At 39.8% G+C, this 19,659-nt stretch overlaps 1 protein-coding gene across 5 annotated transcripts in view; it reads right to left on the reverse strand.

Moving 5' to 3' along the window:
* Positions 1–19,659, reverse strand: part of SLC25A13 (solute carrier family 25 member 13) — a 99,008-nt gene that overhangs the window by 1,376 nt on the left and 77,973 nt on the right. For all 5 annotated transcript variants that reach the window (XM_058026398.1, XM_058026416.1, XM_058026424.1 and 2 more), the window contains 4 exons: positions 15,059–15,199; positions 4,710–4,848; positions 867–1,025; positions 696–786 (listed from right to left, as the gene is read on the reverse strand). In XM_058026398.1, the coding sequence (XP_057882381.1) occupies positions 696–786; positions 867–1,025; positions 4,710–4,848; positions 15,059–15,199 (530 nt within the window). The remainder of the gene's footprint in view (positions 1–695; positions 787–866; positions 1,026–4,709; positions 4,849–15,058; positions 15,200–19,659) is intronic.

The raw sequence follows: 19,659 nt of genomic DNA on the forward strand, positions 1-19,659 counted from the left end.
GCGCCTTCATGTTGATTGAGTACAGTCAAATCCAGGTAAAATTTGCAGTGCATTAATCAAAACTGCTGTGAGGTGGCAGGGGTTCTTTGCTACAGCACACAACCAATCCAGGAACATAGCAGAGTTTAAGTAATTTTTGTGGTGGCTTTCAAACCACTGTCCCCAAAGATCCACAGAAACTGCAGCTGCTCTGGGATCAAGTTAAACAGCTACATGTACATCCACCTGTATTGGCAACAAAGACAGGAGGCACAGCTGAAATGACAACAAATTTGTTTTGACCTTGGTGACAACTATATATTTTTTTGGATGTTGAACGCCTGTCTAATCAGGGCCACAGCTCCTCCACCAAACAATGAGGACTGAAGCAGAGTGTATCCTGACCTTGCAGGAATCACATTTCTCCTGCATTTACATCCCCAGCCCATTATTTAGCCTCCCACTGTCTCTGTTTACACTAACATAGGTCCCCTGCTTGAAACTGTGATATAAAATATGGTAATATCTTGCTATGAAACAGCTACTGGAATATCATCCCAACCTCCACCAGTAAAGTGTAGTTGAAATAATATTTACAAAGCCTTTACAACATGTCCTAGCAAGCTGCTGCCTCTGATATTCCAAGGAGGACCAAGACCCAACAGAACCAAGGGTAACTTCAGGATCCCTGGTATGTTCAGACATCACATACTTACACTCCTCCAAAGTCCACATAAAACCATCTCTGCAGAAGCTCGTAAGTCACCAGAGTTACACCAAACTGAGGAGAAGATCGAAACACGCGAGCTTGAAAGAAAAGAAGAGAGTTCCTCAGTGACAAATGCCACAATCAGAAATCACTTGAAAATCAAAGCTCTTTTACACACCTCCTGCTCCTTTCCAGAGAGCCTTTGGGCCTTCTTCCCGCAGGATCTTGACAAAACAGTCCACAACACCGCTGTAGGTGGTCTGTCCTGCTCGGGCTGCCACCTGGAGCCTTGTTTTGATCACGTCTGCAGGGGTGACCAGAGAGGCTGCAGGCATACCTGAACAACACAAAAGTCATCAGGTGAGTACCACTGCCTTGGCACATGTACTACACACCCAGTTTATCCAGAGGGAAGCAGGTCTTTCCTCCTTACATCAGGAGAATCCAGCCACATTTGATTTAAGCAGAACCTGGGAAGGAGAAGCAACAAGAGGTTGCTGTTGTAGAGCTTCTCCCAGAGGAACAACCATATCATGTGCTTCCTGCCAAGCTGGGAGGCACAGATTGGAGTTTCCAGTGCTAATCAGAAACTTGCATAGTTAATAAGCACAAAGCTTTTGGAGGAAGGTTGATATTTCCCTTTTCTTTTCATTCCTCTCTGTGGTTCCTGGCATCCTGGTGTACACTGTGCTGTACACAGGCAGAAACACAGACACACAGATACCCCTCACACAGCAATCTCACCAAGAACCAGGCACTGCCATGCATGCTCAGCATCACTTGAGAGCTAAGGCTTACAAAAAGGGTCATTCTTCTCATTAGGAATGGCAGACTGCTCAGCTGCAAAGCCACAGCTGACATCCTCAGCACAATATGTGGAGGAAGATTTAAATTTACCCTGGCAGATAATCAACTAAAAGTAAAAAATACCAAATTACCAATGGGTAATTTGGTATTCCAAATTCCTATTCCATTCCTATCCAAACTTGGGGTATGTTTAGAATTGGGGAAAAAAAAGACAAAAAAAGGCAAAGAAAAGCACCAAGACTGTACCCAGAAGACACTGTCTCTTATGGTTTTATTAATTTTCCATTCTGCATCTCTTCCAAACCAACTTGGTTACATGTAGATGCATAAATTTCCTTTCCTTTTTTTTCCCCAGCTCAATAATTCTGTAACAAATTTTATCCAAACCAGTATGGTCTGGCCTCAAGCTCCAGAGCACCCTTCCTGCAGACTGCTCCAAGAGATCAAATCATGTGAATATCACCAAAAGAAGATTTCCTCCTCCTCTCCTTGTCCCCCCAAAATAACTCATACACTGAGCATACATTCAGTGCAAGCATGGGCTGTCTGGCAGGTAAGCATTAAAACCTGGTCTACATTTCTGAACTCCAAAAACACTGAAATTCCTCTCTGCTTAGCTTTACCCACACCAAGGTATTGCTTGAGTCTTCAATTTAAAGTTGGACTTTTGTCCTTCAAAAGCCAACCAGTGTTTTCATGAAAACCAAAGAACTTACTCAGAAACAGTTCTGCTTACTACACATTGACTTCCATCTCCTTATCACTCACTCCATATTATTGAGGATATTTTGCACTTGAGATACTTAAAATCCTTTCTTTAGGAACTATGTGTACAGGACAAAAGCATTTACAGACAAATCGAAGTTACAGATTGCTGCCAAGAGAAGCTTACAATCAGAATGTGACAAATAGCCCAGCAGGAGCTGACAAGAATCAAAAGGAGCTTGGACAGGAGAAGGAACTTTAAGGAGGCAGTAACAAACAAGAGTAAATTAAAGAGAGATCCTGCAGATGATATTAGAATCATCTCAGAATGATTCTACAGCACAACAGGTTGAGACATCTGAAAACCAGAAGCAGATGACACATGTGTTGCTGTGACCCCAGCCACAATGGAGAGGAAGATGATGTAACAGTACAAGCAACACCCACTGGCAAAGGAGACAGATGCACATCTGAGTATGGCTAGCTGGAATATCCCAGCAGCATGGGCTGTGTGTGGGAAGGGGGAGTTTCCCACCTGCAGCCAGAGCCCAGGCACACATCTGAAGTCTGATGACCAGGTGAGATCCCTGGCTGGAGAAGAAACATCACCCAGAGACTGAAGCCAGCTTTTCAGAACTGGTGGGTGTTTTGTTCTGTCTTTCCCTTGAGGTTCTTTTGGCAAAACAGTGGACACATGCACGCCCATCACTCTTTACGTGCACACACAATAAAACAAATTTCTTGGGTTTATAAACAGTATGATGAACGTTGTATCTCTAACACTGTAATTTGCCCATGAGAGTTAACCTAGGATGGGATTCACAGGAAGCACTGGATAAAATTCACATTATAACTAGATTGGTGAGCCATATCAGCAACAATAAAGACTGCTTCTGTGCCTGAACTTCAAAGGGACGGTTATCTCAGTCTGCAATCACCTGACAATGGCTAGAAAGAGAAAAATAGGAAAACCTAAGAAATTACTTGGCTTAAAAATGCCATCTTATGTTTCAAGTCTGTAAATATGATCTAAAGTTCAAAAATTGTTTTGTTCTCTTAAAATGGGTAAGAAATAAGCTGGCTGTAAAAGCTCCTGTTGGAGGGTTTGGAGCCTGGCTTTGGAATGGGGTGGGGGAGGGGAGAGGACAAGGGGGTTTTGAGCAGCAGTCACTGGAACACAGCTGGCTTTGCTAGTGCCAGCTCAATTCCTTTGGGCTGTGAGCTGCTGAATAGGGATCAATATGCTTCAACATGACAAACCAACCAAGCTTAGCTGCTCTCCAAGACCAGATACTGGCCATAAAAGGGCTTTGCTCTCAAATAGACACAGCCCTGTGTACAATTTTGACCAGGAAGTTTTCTCAGAGAGGAGAAAGCTTAAAATTAAATGAGAAAACATTGCTAAACCACCTGTCTGTACTGGATTCACACCATTCCATCATTTTTCTCAGCTGGCAGGTCACAGCAGTCTGCCAGGGGCCATGCTGGAGAAGGAAGCTGCTGGACAGACCAAGCAGCCCCCAATAATCAGATACCAGCTGATCTGAGCCCCCCTGCTTGCTACACACTCCTCTATAGGTCCTGCTGCACGAATTTGCAAGCCTGTTTGTTTCCTAGGTGGGAAACTGTGGAACTCTCAAGCTGCCCCCTCCAGCAGACAGCTACCAAGTGGTGGCCCCTGTGGGTGTAGAAGCTGAGGAGGGAGCAGCCATGCAGCAGACAAGGGCAAGCTCAGGCTCACAGAGCCTCTGTCTTCTCCCTTAGGCTCTGGCACACTCAAGCTAAATTCATCCGTGAGAAGCTAAGCATGTTTGGGCTCTTCTGTCTCTATGCAGCAGACTAAAACAACCAAGTGCTCAAGACCACACTCCACACCTCTATTATATCTGGGTATATCACAGGAATTAGCAACCTGTGGCACTGCAGCAATGTTCTCAAGATCTTCTGCTTTGTTTAATATTTTAAAAATGATAAAGGTAAAATCCTCAGGAAGCCAGGTAACTTCAATGGGATACTGAGGGTAGCAAATACTGTCATCATTTTGTCACCTGTTATATCATTGTGTTTGGAGAGCTGTACTTCCAGTGTGGCTTCTGGACTACATATACCAAAATTCAAGATTCTCTCAATCATAAGGAATTTTATTAATGCCATGGTTGTGTTTATAAATAATTACAGCAAAACATTACCTGACAGCGAGACACAGTCAAAACCAGCACAGAAACTTCACAAGGAATGATGATAAATGATTAAAAAAAAAAAAAAAAACAGCAAAAAACTTTATTATCCCTTTCTTTTGCTTTCTGAAGGTTATGATTATACCAGGAACTTACAGTATCTTCAACTCACTCTACAGCACAGTAACTTTGTTGTTTTTGTAATAAGGCTGCAAAACACAGTATTGTTGCATACAGTCCTTTTGAGCATTTTTTGTTATAGTTGTCACTGCCATAACTACTGTGCTGCCAGAGCAATATAGAGCCAAGAAAAAAGAAATCTGGGCACTTACCAGCTATTGATCCAGCCAAGAGCAGATTTCCAGGGCTAACCCTCCCATCTTCATTTGTAAATGAAGCTTTCAGATGAGCGTAACAGGGGAAGTAAATGGCAGAGAAGGGGATGTCACGCAAAAAACAAGCCTTAGCACCCTGTTTGAAAAAGAGAACAAGTTTTGAGCAAATTTACCTTGATGGACCATGAATATCAGAGAACAGAGCAACTTTGTATTTTTTTTCAGTTTGCTGCAAAGGGCTTACAGAAAAAGCAGTTTCTCCCTCAAAATTTTGAGAGATTCATGTGTTTCATCCTGCTGAGGAGTGTCTCTGTGTTTTTTCTTGGTTCAGTAATTTCTGTCATTGTATGTATCTTATCCACTTCTCCCTCACTCTGAGGTACTGTAAATGGAGACAATACCAGTGTAAACTCTGAAAACACCTTTGGAGGGCTTTAAGTAGTTGACCTTGTAGCCATGAACCTGTAGTGAGAGTTTAAAAACTGTTTGAAACAGAGCCCCAGGATAGGTCTGCCACCTCTCACTCCCACTTTAGATTAATACTCCAGGGGAAACAGTGCCCAGTCCATACCTCTATATAGGCACTATAATTGATAATGCAACATATATTGAGGGAATAGGGGAATTAACAGCAAGTCTTTTTGCAGAAAAGTAACTGCATTACTTACTTGTGAATTTTTAAGTACAAGTTATCTGGGATACAGTTTGTTTCAATAACTTTCATCTCTTAAATTTGCCTTGCTATCAATTTGTGGAAGTAGCACAACCAGCCAATAAAGTTACCAGCAATACAGCTGGTTTAAAATCCAAGAGGGAAGCAAACAGGAAAGGAAATTTTTGGGGCAGAAGCAAGCAATCAAATGTTTTTCAAGCAGGGGGGAAAGCAAAAAAGGCCACTAGGGAATGCCAACCAAAATAAAATACCAAATAGTATTCATGGCCCAACAGCAAAAGGGATTTGTAGTCTGCCTTTCCTCAGAATGGAGATCCACAGGAGAGCAGAGCCTGCCAGGACTATGACCAGGAGGAAAGCACAAACAAGAGGTGGCTTGGGAAAATGGGTAAAATCTTTCAAGCTTGAGAAAGAAATGGTTCATGGATGAGCCTAAGCCTCTTCTCTTTGAAGCAAGGGTGGAGACCTGGTGAAACTGCTTGAGGTTCATCCACAAACCCTCGGGGGGTGCCCTTGTTACTGCTCTTCTCTTGTTCACAGGTCTAGGAGCACATGGCTCAGTGCCAGACATTTCACAGGGGACATGTTCATATCCACATAATTTAATTACATCTAATGATATGCCTGGACACATCTGTAAGCTTAGCTTGTATTATAATACCAGTTAAAATATAGCACTTATCCAAGTTAGATACTGGTTATCAAAGACAAAAGAGCTGCAAGGTGTCAGAAAAGCCATGAAGATGCCTTTCCAGGAGGCAAGGCAGGCAAAGGCAGCAGGATGTGTGACAAGATAACCAGGTCCTGCAAGCTACTTCTCAGGAGACTCTAATAAGTGCAGTTTGCAGTCAGAGACTGCTTCTGAAAAAATAAAAATTTATGTTAAAAAGCCATTAGATGTTGTAGTCGGACTTTCTGTGTGTCACAGGCTCAGCTACTGAACACAGGGAGCACAACAGGTTCTGCTCCAGCCTCCAGTGCTTCCCACCACACTTTCTCGGCTTATTTCTTGATGTTTCAGACTAAGCACTGACCACTTCCCCTGACACTCCCTTTGGAGGTTAATGACTTCTGCAGTTCAGACCCTCTGGCTTCTCACTCAGCTGATGTCTGATTTACACTGCCCATCGCTGGTTCTTGTTGAGCCTTTATAGAGACACTCAGAAAATGCCACAAAGGAACTCCAAAAGCACTGGGTTGGTCCTGCTCTGCCCCTTATGCAGAGAAGGTGAATGTTCTATACTCAACAGGGACCAGGATTCTGGACTCTCTAGCCCAACAGAAGCCCGTTGAACAATTTACCTTTAATCTTCACATAGACAAGACCAGGGTTTTACCAACTTCTGCATGAAAAACCCCAACATTTTAAGGATCAAATGTCTGCACAGTATTTACTTCATAGAAAAATTATGAGACTCACTACTGAAACATTCACAGACTGACATGGTTTCTTCAAAGATTTATTTTTAGAGCATGCATTTCCTCGGAGCAAATCTCCTCGCTGCCTTTGCCCTCAGGGCACATTACTTTTATTTTCTTTGCAATGTCATTAAACACTGCACACATTTTTTTTCCTCTGCATTTTTCGCATACCCTGAAGTACACTGATATAGAAAGTCCAAATGCAAGCAACTCTCAGTTCAACCTGAGCTGCTAATATTCCTCCCCCTTCATTAATAGGCTCTTTTTCACAGGGCAGAAGTGGCATATTGTTAATATCTCTAATAATATACATTCAGGTATGCAGAGAGGGAAGGATGTCCATCAACTTAGCTGGCTCAGTGTAAACAAAACCTGGATCAAAACTTGGATCCACTTTAATAATAACCAGGCTTGGCTCTGGTCCAGCATTGCAACAGTCTAAAGTTTCCCCCCATCGTTCCGTTTAAAGTCTGGGAAAGCATGTTTAAAAGCAGGCCCCATTTAACTTCAAGTTAATCATCCGCAACCAGCCTAGGCCAATTAGGAAGGCTTAGGGAGATTGGCCACAGTATCTTGAAAAGCAAAAGAAACATTTATTTTACTTCTCGCACCTTTTTGATGTGGACAACGCGCTGAAAGCCAAAGGGAGTTTTAATCAATCCCCAGAAAGCAGCAAGGAGCATCCACCCGAGTTTATTCTGGCGGCCAAGGTGCAGACCTGCCAGGCATGAAATTGTTGGGAGCTCCTACACACCGGGACATGCGCCTTCCTCGCACAACAGCCGCTTGGCTCCCATCTTCAATCTCTTTAATAACCTTAAAGCTCTTAATCTCGGATAGTATCTCACCGAATAAACCAACGGAGGAAAAAAAACCCTGATTGTCAAAGATTTGGATAAATAAACCCAAGTCGGTGCTGGGGCAGGTTCTTTAACATGCTAATTCCTGCTTATACCAGCTCTACCTGCAAATAAGGCTCTAAACAAACTATTTCTACTACAAGGGGAGGGTAATTATACTGACAAAGGCACCTCTGTGTCGGGTTGGGCAGAAGGAGCCGGCAGGTCTGGGAGACGCAGGCTTAGCCTAGTCTCCTGCAGTGAATGCACATTGTCTAGTGCAGGGGGAAAAATGCCAGACTGGGGGAACCCAGCAGCATTCAAGACAACAGTGGTGCACCTTGTCTGCGAGAGTTATTTAATGCTTCTGGCACCTGTACTTACAGCCACCCCCTCTTTTTCTCTTTTACAGGTTTAGAATTTATTTGGCATGTATAATTGTTATTTTGATCCTATAGCTACAAACAATAGGCAGCATGTCATTTCTTGATCATTTTGCATTCTTCTTGGGTTTTACTACAGATTTAACCCTTTGGAATCGGAGCCCTAACAGCACCTAACAGGTTTTGTAGCAGTCAGTCAAATATTACTGGTATTTGCTTTCAGGGGCTGCATTTTCCCCCCACTGTAAAATGGCATTGCCTTAAAAGCTACTATAGGTTTTCATTCACATATATTTATACCAACCAAACTATGAAATTCATGTAGAACATCACATTAGAGGAATAAAATGTCGATTTCAAATGCTCTACCAGCAATTTGAATTCACTTTGCAGGAAAAAACAAATATAGCAGTTTTAGTTGGAAGGGCATTTTTTGGGTTAATTTGAAAGGAAATTTCTGAAAAGCAGGTTCTTACATATGAGAACAGTCACAAATAGGCATGGTGGATGCAAAATGTAACTCAAAACTTTAGCTACAGTCTTCATATGTTTATCATCCTGCTGTAAACCCTCAGCTTCAGAACATGAAATAGCTCAGCTGTTATCAAAGGAACCAGGTGAGAGCTTGGTATACATCCTGTCACTTGAGATTACACTTTCCAGGTCAACACACCAGAAGCTTGTTTATGAAGCATTTGAGGGGAAGGGAGAGGAGGGGGAAAAAGAGACTTTTGGAAGCTTTTCTGACTAGTTTTGAAAATGAAAACTGTGTTGGCAGTATCAGCCAAAGCACAAATTTGAGCTAAATACCTTGTAGCAATTATAAAAATAAACATTACCACAACCAATGTACCTTTTCCTTGAAGACTCATTTACCACTCTATTATTTACTGTCTTCCTGGGACACAGAATAACTTTGTTGTGCAAAATTATGAAGTGGCACTGTCTGTTATGCTGTAAAGCATTATTTAGAATGATTATGTATAAGAGGAGTAATATTTTATTAAACATTCTGTGGCAGATATTATATGGATATGAGTTTTTGTGATGTACAAAATAAGTAGGTATACTTATAGTGTTTATTTACATGGACACTTTAAAGATGTCTTTCAAACCCAACAGAATATAAATTCAACTGACTTTAACGGGACTTTATTCATATTAAGTTGTAAGACAGGCAGAAGACAGAAAATGTATTATCTAATCTTGGATGATTACTTCAATATTCAGTTGTGACTAGGAATTAAATAAAATCTATTAAAAATATCAAAAACCAGAAAAGTATCCTTTGCCATTTCTGCCAACACAAATGACAATTTGCATTAATTTAAGTGATATTTTCCCTGACTGCAATATGTCATCTCTATATTTTTAAGAATAGTTGTCACCTACAGAGTATCTTTAGCTAAAGAATTTACTAGTCACAAGCTTCAATGCCCTGGTGCTTTCACAGTAAAGATTACTGGGAGAAAGAAACACAAATAGAGGAAATAAATTCCCTCTGCAAAAGTGCTGTTATGTACCTCCCCAAAGCAGCATCTGGATTTTGAGAAGTACAGTGTTTTAAAATACTTATTTATACAAGTAGTTCAGAATTTTAGACAAAGACAGAAAAAAATATTTGCTTTCTAGCTTTAAGGAACTACAGGGGTTCAATCCAGCCATCAGCTTAACAAGCTGTATGTGTCAAATCTTTTTATTGCTGGAATTAACATGCATTTTATTTCTAAGCTGCATATCATTACAGAATGGCTAATATCTGACCACCCAGTGAAGGCACAGGGAGTCTGGGAGGAAGCACTGATGGTAAATTGTTGCACTTATTATGATCCCAGACCTACTGTGCTTTAGTTCTTTGGTGAGGAAGGAAGAGAAAGGGAAGCAGAGGTGGGTATGGGCTACCCAGGATATACAGAACCACTGCTTGGGTGTGCAGCAATTGAGACAGAAAAGCTAAGGATCAGCTGGAGATCGATCTAGTAAGGGATGTGAAGGGGGAGAAAAAAGGTTTCTGTAAGCACATCAGCAGCAAAAAGGCAACTAAATAAATTGTGAGGCTGTTGCACAATGGGGGCAGGAAACCTAGTGACAAAATACATGGAAAAAGCAGAGAATTACCTTTATCTTGCTTTTTACGAGTAAAATCTGTCCCTAGGCCCCTCAGCTCCACAAGTTTACCATAAAAGTCTGCATTACGTGCAGACAGGGCACCTGGAGCACATGCACAACCCTGAGACCAGAACAGAAACCTCCATGGTGCTGGGACAGCTGGCTGATGACCTTGTGAGTTTGTTACTACCTTCAAAAGGTCAAGTCAGACAAGGGGGTTCTGGTGACTAGAACAGAAAAACATCACACCCATCTTGAAGAGTAAGAAGGAAGTTCTGGGAAACTACAAGATGTCTGGGCACACCTCTGTTCCTGGGAGGTTTATGATGCAAATGTCCCTGGAAGCCATTTCCAAGCATATGAAGAGCAAAGGAGATACTGGGAGCAACTAATTTGGATTTACCAAATCACAGCTGACCAACCAGTTTGCCAGACCTGTGGATCAGGGGACAGCAATGGATGTTGTACACCTTGACTAAAAGCCTGGCTTTTGAAATGGTCTGTCATCATATCCCAAAGCTAAACCAGTGGAACATGAGCTGCAGTCTCATCAGATGATGCTGAACTGGGGAAATAGTGTGCTGTAGTGAGAGGCTGCTGTTCAGAGATAACTTCATAGGATGGATACAGGCCAGAAGCATCTTTGGAGAAAAAGACTGGAGGATGCTGTGCCCAAGTTGAGTGTGGGTCAGCAATGCCTCTTTGCAGGGAAGTCAGCCAGTGGCACCCTGGGCTACAGTAGCAAGAGTGCAAGGGAAGCGATTGTTGCCCTCCATTCAGCGCTGCTGAGACCACATCTGGAGCCTTGTGTCCAGTTCTGGTCTCTCCCATACAAGAAAGATGTTTTCATGCAGGAGTGAGTCCAGTGTGGGGCCATCAAGCCAGTTGTGTAGTCCATGGCAGATAAAAGAGGAACTCAGTGCGCTCAACTCTGAGAAAAGCAGGCCAGGGAGAGACCTTATTGCTCACTTAAAGGAGAGTGCAGGGAAAGAAAACTACTCTTGGAGGTGCACAGTGGAAAGACCAGAAACTTGAACATGGCCAATTCAATTAGTCATAAGAAAGTGGGTGTGGGATTTTTTTCTTTCCTATGTTTACTTTTAAACTGTAAAGGTGGTCAAATACCTGGTCAGGTTGCCCAGGTGACCTCCAGGACTGGCTCTCAACAAAAATTATTCTAACATCAAGTCTGCAAGTAGAGAAAGCAGAGAGCAGAGATCTCAGCAACGTACTCCTGTGAATTGTTTCTGTCAGTAGCACAGTAAAGTGGCACATTAACATGCCAATGAATGACCCAAAATAATATTACTCTCACTTATACAGAAGGGCACCAAAACTATGCAATCCAGCTTCTTCTCAGTGATCCTCAAAGGATATGCATTTGGACTAGAATGCAGGGATAATTATGATCATAATCAATACAAGATTCACTCAGCTGGATGCAAAGAGGGTTTACATTTCCTTTGTTAATTTGTTGACATGAGACATAAGATTTATCTGTCTGTGCCTTGGTTTTTCTCTGTTAATGCAAGACAGGAGTGCTGAAATTAACTATATCAGGGGGGTGTGGGCATTTTATTTTAAAATCCAGAGGAAGTGCTTCATAGGTAGAAAATAATACAAAATATAAGAATTCAAATAACAAGCAGCACATCTTGTTAAGACATGCAGGAATTTGCCTCATGAAGCTAAGACAAACTCTTCACATCTTCTGGCTGAACTTATAATTAATACATTCTTCCTTGCTGACTACGATATGGGACTCTTACAGATTTTCACCTGAATTTCAGCATAAACAACTCATGGAAACTAAGCAGAATATGCCAGATGGATCTGTAGAAGTAAGAACAGCTTTCAGGCATGACTTTTCTCTGAACTAGGAAAGGAGAATTTTCACTGCAATCCTTGCCATGCGGTAAACAAAACTTAAAACCAAAAAAGACATTCATTTATTTAAAATTAAAATTCCTGAAATTAAAAGTCTAAAATTCTGCTTTCAACACTTGCAGAAGGAAGTCAATCAGGTAAAGTTTAAGTCATGGCTAAGATAGACAAGTGTTTAAACAGCTGGAATACTTACATGAAGGCTCATTGAGCCTACAAAGGAACTTCAAGATTCCCAAATAAAATTATTTTCTAGAATAACTATCTATTCTTGCTCTTCCACGGCAGTGTCTATGGAGTCATAACTAGGTCCACTAAAGTAGGTACATTAAGGGCTTGAGATACAAGCCTTGTGTCTTGAGACAGGAAAGACAAAGCTAAAGCAAAGACTTCAGATGCAAATGAAAGAGTTGTTAGAGTGAACAACATGAGAAGTACTGAGATAGTCATAAAATCCTTATTCCTATTTCATAGTTTAAAGCTAATTTGACTTGTTAAGAGTATGAACATTCCAAACATACCAAGATATTTCGGTTCTCATTAGCAGAAGATTCATTATTTTTGATGTCCACTTGGTCATTATACATACTAAATTAATTTAGAAGCACCACCAAAGAAGGCAGCACCTACCAAATCTAGTCTCATCTGAAATTCATTTAAAACCATTGATGTCTCTGGGTAACATTTGCTGGAGCTGATGACTGATGCAATGAGTTTTTAATATCTGCCTGCCCTCACAAATACTGCCAGCTCCAGCACAAGCATTCAGGAGAGGGCTGCTATTGCCTCCAACAATGCAGCTCCACAAGCACCTCAAGGCAGATTAAAATTATTCTGAGACAGGCTGGGTCCCCATGGCACAGCCATTCCTCCCTTTGACTGGGTACAACCATCCTGAGGAGCTACAGAGTGAGCTGCTCTGGGTTCAAAACAAACTAAGCCCTAAGGAGGAGGAGGCTTTAATGCCTTTCTTGTTCCAGATCATTATGGGGGTGCACAAATGCTCTGACAGGAAAGGGGGCAGATAGGATTGCCATTTTCTTTTGGTTGCAGTCCCAAATGTTTGGTAGAAAAGAGCACAAAGCTGCCCAATTACAGACCTATCTGTGACTAAGGGTGCCCTTGGACACAAGCCTTGTGACATGGTCTGTGCTCAGTGAGTGCCTGTCATTGACAGGATAAATTCTCTACTTTTGTCAAATCACTCAAGTTTTTGTAGGCAATAAATCCTAACGACATGCAAAAGGACATGAACACAGGAAGTGGAGTGGAGGGGTAGAGAGAGACAGAAACAGAGACAATAGCTGAGTAAAAACAAATCCAAACCCTTCTGAGGCTTTTTTTTTTTTTTTTTTTTTTTGGTGGAGGTAAATGGACTCAATAAATGAAGCACTGTGTTTTGTGATTAAATAACTGTCTGTCTAACACAATATAGTGCTGTAAGTAGCTCCTCTTCATGTGTAGTCTTGACTAATGTCCACCAGGATTTACTCTAGAGGATAGAAATAATTCACAATACAATCCAAGACATTAATGCCATTAAAAATGGAAAAATGTAGCAAATTCTGCTCAACCACCAGGAGCAAGTATTCAGGGAGAAAAAAATTCAAAAATTGCTACTTTAGCAAACTAGTTCATCATTGGTTTCATTTTGTGTTTTCTTTTTGCTAGTCCAAGTAAAAGTCAGTAGCTGACCTCCATTCCTGCACAGCCTCAGGGAAGCAGACTCTTTACAAAATCCCTGTTTTCAGTTGTAAATGTTAATCTGATCAACACAGTAATGCTGTTTACTAGGAGTTTACACAATAGCCTCAGCTTCAGTAAAACACCTAAAAAATTAGCAAGTCAATTTAAAGGGAAAAACAACTCCCCATTAAATCCTATTCAGACCTGCAACTTCTCTCCAGGCCAAAACATACAGACACGTTCTCATGGGCAGGCTCCCTCTTTGTAATGTTAACAGAACAATTTTAAAAGACTGGATGCTTAAAAAAGCAGAAGGAATTTAAATACTGAGGAGGAGGGGGATGGGGCTCATTTGGTGTCTTTTGAAGCATCTTCAATTTATGGCTGGACTGCTGTAAATAAGAAACAAAGGAATACTGCCACCCTCACTGGAAATCCTGGGACAAATTGGAAGTATGCAAGCTTTCTTCCGAGTTGTAGGCTGCAGAGTATGAAGCAACACCACCCGGTGCTCTGCAGTATATGGTATCCATTACAATATTTGTTTCAATACTTGAGTATAGTGGCTATCTCAATGTGCTTCAAGACCTTTCATATTCCCCCATACCTAATCTCCTCCATCTGAAAGTAGAAGACATCCTAAAAATATGTTAATCCCTTAAATTATTTGTAGCATATCTCCTATTAGATTCAATATTCAGAAGATGTTTTCACTCCTGTTGCAAACATTAAACCTAACGACTCCTACATATTTATGTATCTATGTGAAAACAGTAATACAGCAAGCAGAACTGTACGGTCTGTAGCATATGCTCACAAAGGCAGCTTTTCATGGTATTATTTGGGAAAATATTCTTCTAAAGAAGCAAGGGGAAGCTTGCTTTAGGAGTTTATTTTTATGCTGGGCTCCCACTGTCTGTATTTCTTCACTATTATTGTGCTGCAGTTAATTCCCATCACTAAATGAACGATGACATCTGGGAAAGTTGCTGAATCAACCACAGAAGAGCAAAAGCAAGTTCCAAAACTGTAAGCTCTATACCATGTAGCAGATGAAAATACGCTTTTTTTTTTACAGTAGACAGAATATCAGGAATCACAAACTAATATTCAATGAACCTTAAACCTGCTGAAGTGAGAAATCTCAGTAAGATTTACAAAAACCATATGCTCAAAAAGATGAGACAGTTTCTTCCCTTAATCAAAAATGACGATATAAGATCACATAATAATTTTTCTTTTAGAAAGTAAAATTGTGTCCACCTATGATAGTTTCTGAGAACAATGAAATTATATGTTGATTTGAAAATTTATAATAGGCTTATTTTTAACATTTAAAAAAAAACATACCTTGTAGAGACCAAAGAAACCTAAGTCCCTTAATACACTGAGGGCACTAACTCGTGGACCAGTAGTAATTTCTCCAGCCACCTGCAATCGAATCTTGACAATTTCCAGTGGATTGGTAAAGATTACTTGAGAACCTCCAGCCTGAAATTAAAAGCAGAAATCAATATATTAACCTGCTACATTATTTGCAATGTGCATCCAGTTACATTCAAGATAAGACATTTTCAATCTTGCTGCACTCTGTTAAGCTATTAGCAGTCAAGAGTTTTAGTATTAGTGCATCTCACAAGGTAAGAAACCTACTCCCCCACGAGATGAGTCATCAGGAAAAACAGAGAGGAAGCAGGTCAGCCACTGCAGGACACTGCAGTACATCAGAGAGACACTAGCTCAATTCTTTTTGCAAGAACACATTCTCCAACACAGTTATGCAATATTGACAAACCAAGAACACTATAACACAAGTAATGAAGTAAAAGGAAAAATTAGTAACTAGTAAAGCAGCTGTGATGTGCAGTATATAGAAAGTGAAAACATACTGTTGAAGAGTAGAAACTGGCAGAAACGTTTTCCAATTTTGACATGAGTTCATATAACAAAGAACGCATGGATTCCAATGAACAGAATTGCAAGTATATTGTGCTTTTTAAAAAAACCCTCTGAACTACCAGTTTCAGTGCCATTAAATGCTGTTTGATTCAAGAATCTGAACTCTACATCATTATTTAGGTACCAGGCATTAAAGAAAAGAAGGTTTAGAGACTGAAGGATTCTATTAATCAAGAACCACTAAATGCTTTCAATGTGTTAGTCTCCATTTGTTGGGAAGACACCACTCAATTGATTCTGAAAGTCTGCTTTAAAACACAATGGTGGCAAGCATTTTGGACTCCCTCTGGTTCTCATAAAGTTCATCTCATTCATCATATGTAACTTAGGGCATACCCTTTCAGCTACACTGACAGATCCTGAGCTAAAAATCTGCAACCAGAAAAAAAGGTAATGTGAAGGTTACCTCAGTGTATTAAAAAAATATTCATTCAAACTCCTTCTGGCTCAAATTCAACAAAATGTCATTCTAACTTCTGTTAAGTATGTAATTCTGTGGCATGACAGCTCTGCTCTTCTCTACGTTCTCAAATCACACGAATTATGGAAAGGGCAACCCTTGCCCTCCCTACAAGAAAACAACTACTTTGTTCTAGAAGGTAATGACTAAAATAAAATAACCATTTAAAAGCATTTGCATGTAGTGATGTCTAGTATGCAAACACCATGTGCATGTATTTTTAAAATTATCCCAGTGTTAAAAGAATTAATTGTAGAGATTAACTATCATTCAAAATAAAAATTATGCACAGTAATATGGTTCAAATAATGTGCTGAAGAAATGGCAAATCACACGAACAACTATTCTTGCCTACCACTTGGAGTGAGCATATACAATGTGGTTACAAATTAAAGTCTTTACATAACCCCCAAAATATCCCAAGTGTTTCCTATTTTGACCAGGAAAAGCATACTCTTGTGTAACTCAACTGGGTTTGACTTTCAAATTGGCATAATTTAATTTAACTGCTTTTACCAAACCAGAATCCTGGTATATATAAAACTGCTATTCTTGTTGCCATCAAAAATTAGACTGATAAATTATTTAGCACATATGCTGCTTTAAGTTTTGCACTTAAACTGGAACATGTTAAGCAAGCAAGCATTCAAAAAAAAAAATCTTTCTTTTACTTGTCTACTCATCTTGCTAAGTCTCAAATAAAATAGAATCCTGGAAAGGTTCTTTGATGAATTGCATATTCCTATAAAATAAAAATTTTGGCGTAGATATTGCAATTATTAGGCATTCCCCCGTACCAACATATATATTTTCTTCTTAAAAATGATAAAATCTGAATTGCAGGTGATAATATTCATATGCAAGTTTCTTATACAAGAGCCATTCTCTAAAACACATTACTTAAAAACTCATATCAATTGATCTACTAGCAGAATTAAACTGCATTCCCTCAGTATGATATTCCTGCAGTTCATTGTGCCATGACTCCATGAGAAATGTTCCTTTAATTTTCACTACAGGAAAACCATATTAGATTTTAAAAGATTACAACAAAATTAAGTATTAGTACAAAATTAGTATTATTATTACTATTAGTGAACCAAAACATGGAACAATTTAAAAATCTATAAAAATGTTTATAAGTGAATGCCATTATAAAGAAAGGAAGTGGAACGGTATCTCTGATTTTAAAGGAGAATAATGGCAAATTATTTCAATACAATCTAATTCCAACACAAACAGATGGGAAGTACTTCAGGTGCTAGGAAGTGCATATAAATGCCTATGTCTGCATGTCCAGCCTGGCTGTGCAGACACTTCCAGCATTAGACATTTGCTGCTCTGGCTAAATCACACAGGACTTCCTCTGCTTCAGCTTGCTATTAAAAAACACAGATACTATTATTTACCTACTTCATGCAACCAAGCTCACTACATTCAAATTTTTAAAACAGAGACCTGCATGCACCACGCAGCACTAAAAGGACTATCAATATTGCTGCCCACACAGCAGGTTTGACGAGAGACAGTGGTCATTTCCAGTGAGGTGTTTCCAGACTGTCCAGATACTATCCCAGAACTCCCTGAACAACCTGTGCCATGCTCTGAATTTGATCTAAGACATACTCCAAAAATCAAACAGAGAATAACTGAGCGCGCCAAGGCAGACAATACCTGACAGAGGTCTCAGTAGGAGGGTTTCACCACCTGCCTGCCTTGTGATGCAGAGGAAGGCTGGTTTATCAGCCTGTGCAGAGGCAGTTCCAGTGGTAACAAGTACAGTGTCTCGGTGGGGAGCTTTGATCATTCTGTTATTTGAGCATCTGTGCTGGAAACTGCAGCTCCTTGCTCTCAAAATGGGGGGGAAGCAAACCAGAGATGGCTACTGTACTCTCTAATGAAATGATTTCTTGCTTATCTAGTTCTGGTAACTCCTATTGTGTTATTCATCATCACAGTAATGCAAGCGTCTCATAAATATTAATTTATTTCCTCCCAGTGCTTCTGTGAGGAAAGTACAATGAATCTGGTTTTACAAGAAGGGGTTTTGAGGCAGACAGTTTAATTGTATGACCAGTGTGTGCATTTCCTCCCTGCTCAAACATTCACAACTTGTAAGAGTCTCCAGATATCCTCATCTCCAAATCAGTAGCTTGAATCACAATAGTACAGCTTCTGTCTCCTTTCTCAATTTTTGCCTAGAGAATGCAATGAAAGAAATCTTATCAATCTGTTTTTTTTCCAGTCTTTTCAAGGTACTGGTATGAACTGGTATGGAAAAAAAAAAAAAACCAGACAAAACATCCTCAGCACATTGTATTGCCCTGTTCCTTCATTTTGTTTGGCCAAAAGTTGAAGAATACTTCCTTCTGGTTTTATAGCTTTTGCAGTCAAAAATGTATTTAATTATAAGATTTTTAAATACACTCCCAAAGGGAAGAATTTGAAAAGTAATTTTTTTTTCTTTGCCCTGAATAAACACCATTTAAGCTTGGGTTGCTCAAGCTTAATGATTTCTCCACTAAGTGTCAGAAAAATCAAATACATCAAATGTTTAATACAGATGGTTCCCAGTAACACAAAATTTTCTGTACTGAAGTTACAAACCTGGCTACCCTCAACTCTGAATTCTTTATCACATCTTCCAATCAATTTTTAAACAAATGATCTGACTGTATAAGTAAATCTACTGTATAAGTAAATCTATTACTTTTCCGTTATTATCATGTGATTAAAGTAAAAACTACAATTTTGAGATATTTATAGGCATAGATAACCAGAGGTACTGCATAGATAAATATCTCAAAGGGCCCATATTACTCTGAAAGAATTTAACATTTGACCTAATCACAAGCACTTATGGTTGTTTGACTTAGAGCAAGAAAATAAAAGGGAAATATCACTGTGATCCAATTCATACAAGCACAACTAGAAATGTGCATGCCTTTAAATGTGCTTTAACAAAGTCAGCTAGCTATGCAACCAAACACGTGTGAATTTTTAAAAAGATACTGGGTTTTTCCCCATTTTTGCGGTTCTTCAACTCTGCAATTGGTATGATATCACCCAACACCTCTCGATGGCAGTATAGTCTTGCACAGTAATTCAGTACTGTCTATCATGTCTCCTGCTACTTTCCTACTTTACTGAACAGAAGGAAGAAGTAGAAATAGTTGAGGACTGGTTGGGTTTTTTTGTCCATGGAGAAATAAAGCCTACTCTGTAATTAAAAAAAAATTGCTTTAGTAACAAGCATTTAACAGTATTTCAGTTTAAGAAGTCAAAATGTTTTCTATTTCTTCGTGTTCAAATCACTCTGCAATAAACTTGCTGGAAAATAAACAGTTTTTCACCCCCTCATCACACTGAGAAGAAGAAATTCCTGTTCTCTTTAATCTAACTGCTTTTTGTGTCCTTATGAGATTAAATAAGAAATGAGCACATCAGACACAACTCTCCTCAGGCTTTCACATCTCCATTTGAAAGCTTTGGTGTATGTTCTGAAGAGAATACAGCTTGCAATTAAAGAAGG

This window comes from Melospiza georgiana, chromosome 1 (genome assembly GCF_028018845.1).
Source record: "Melospiza georgiana isolate bMelGeo1 chromosome 1, bMelGeo1.pri, whole genome shotgun sequence".
NCBI lineage: Eukaryota > Metazoa > Chordata > Aves > Passeriformes > Passerellidae > Melospiza > Melospiza georgiana.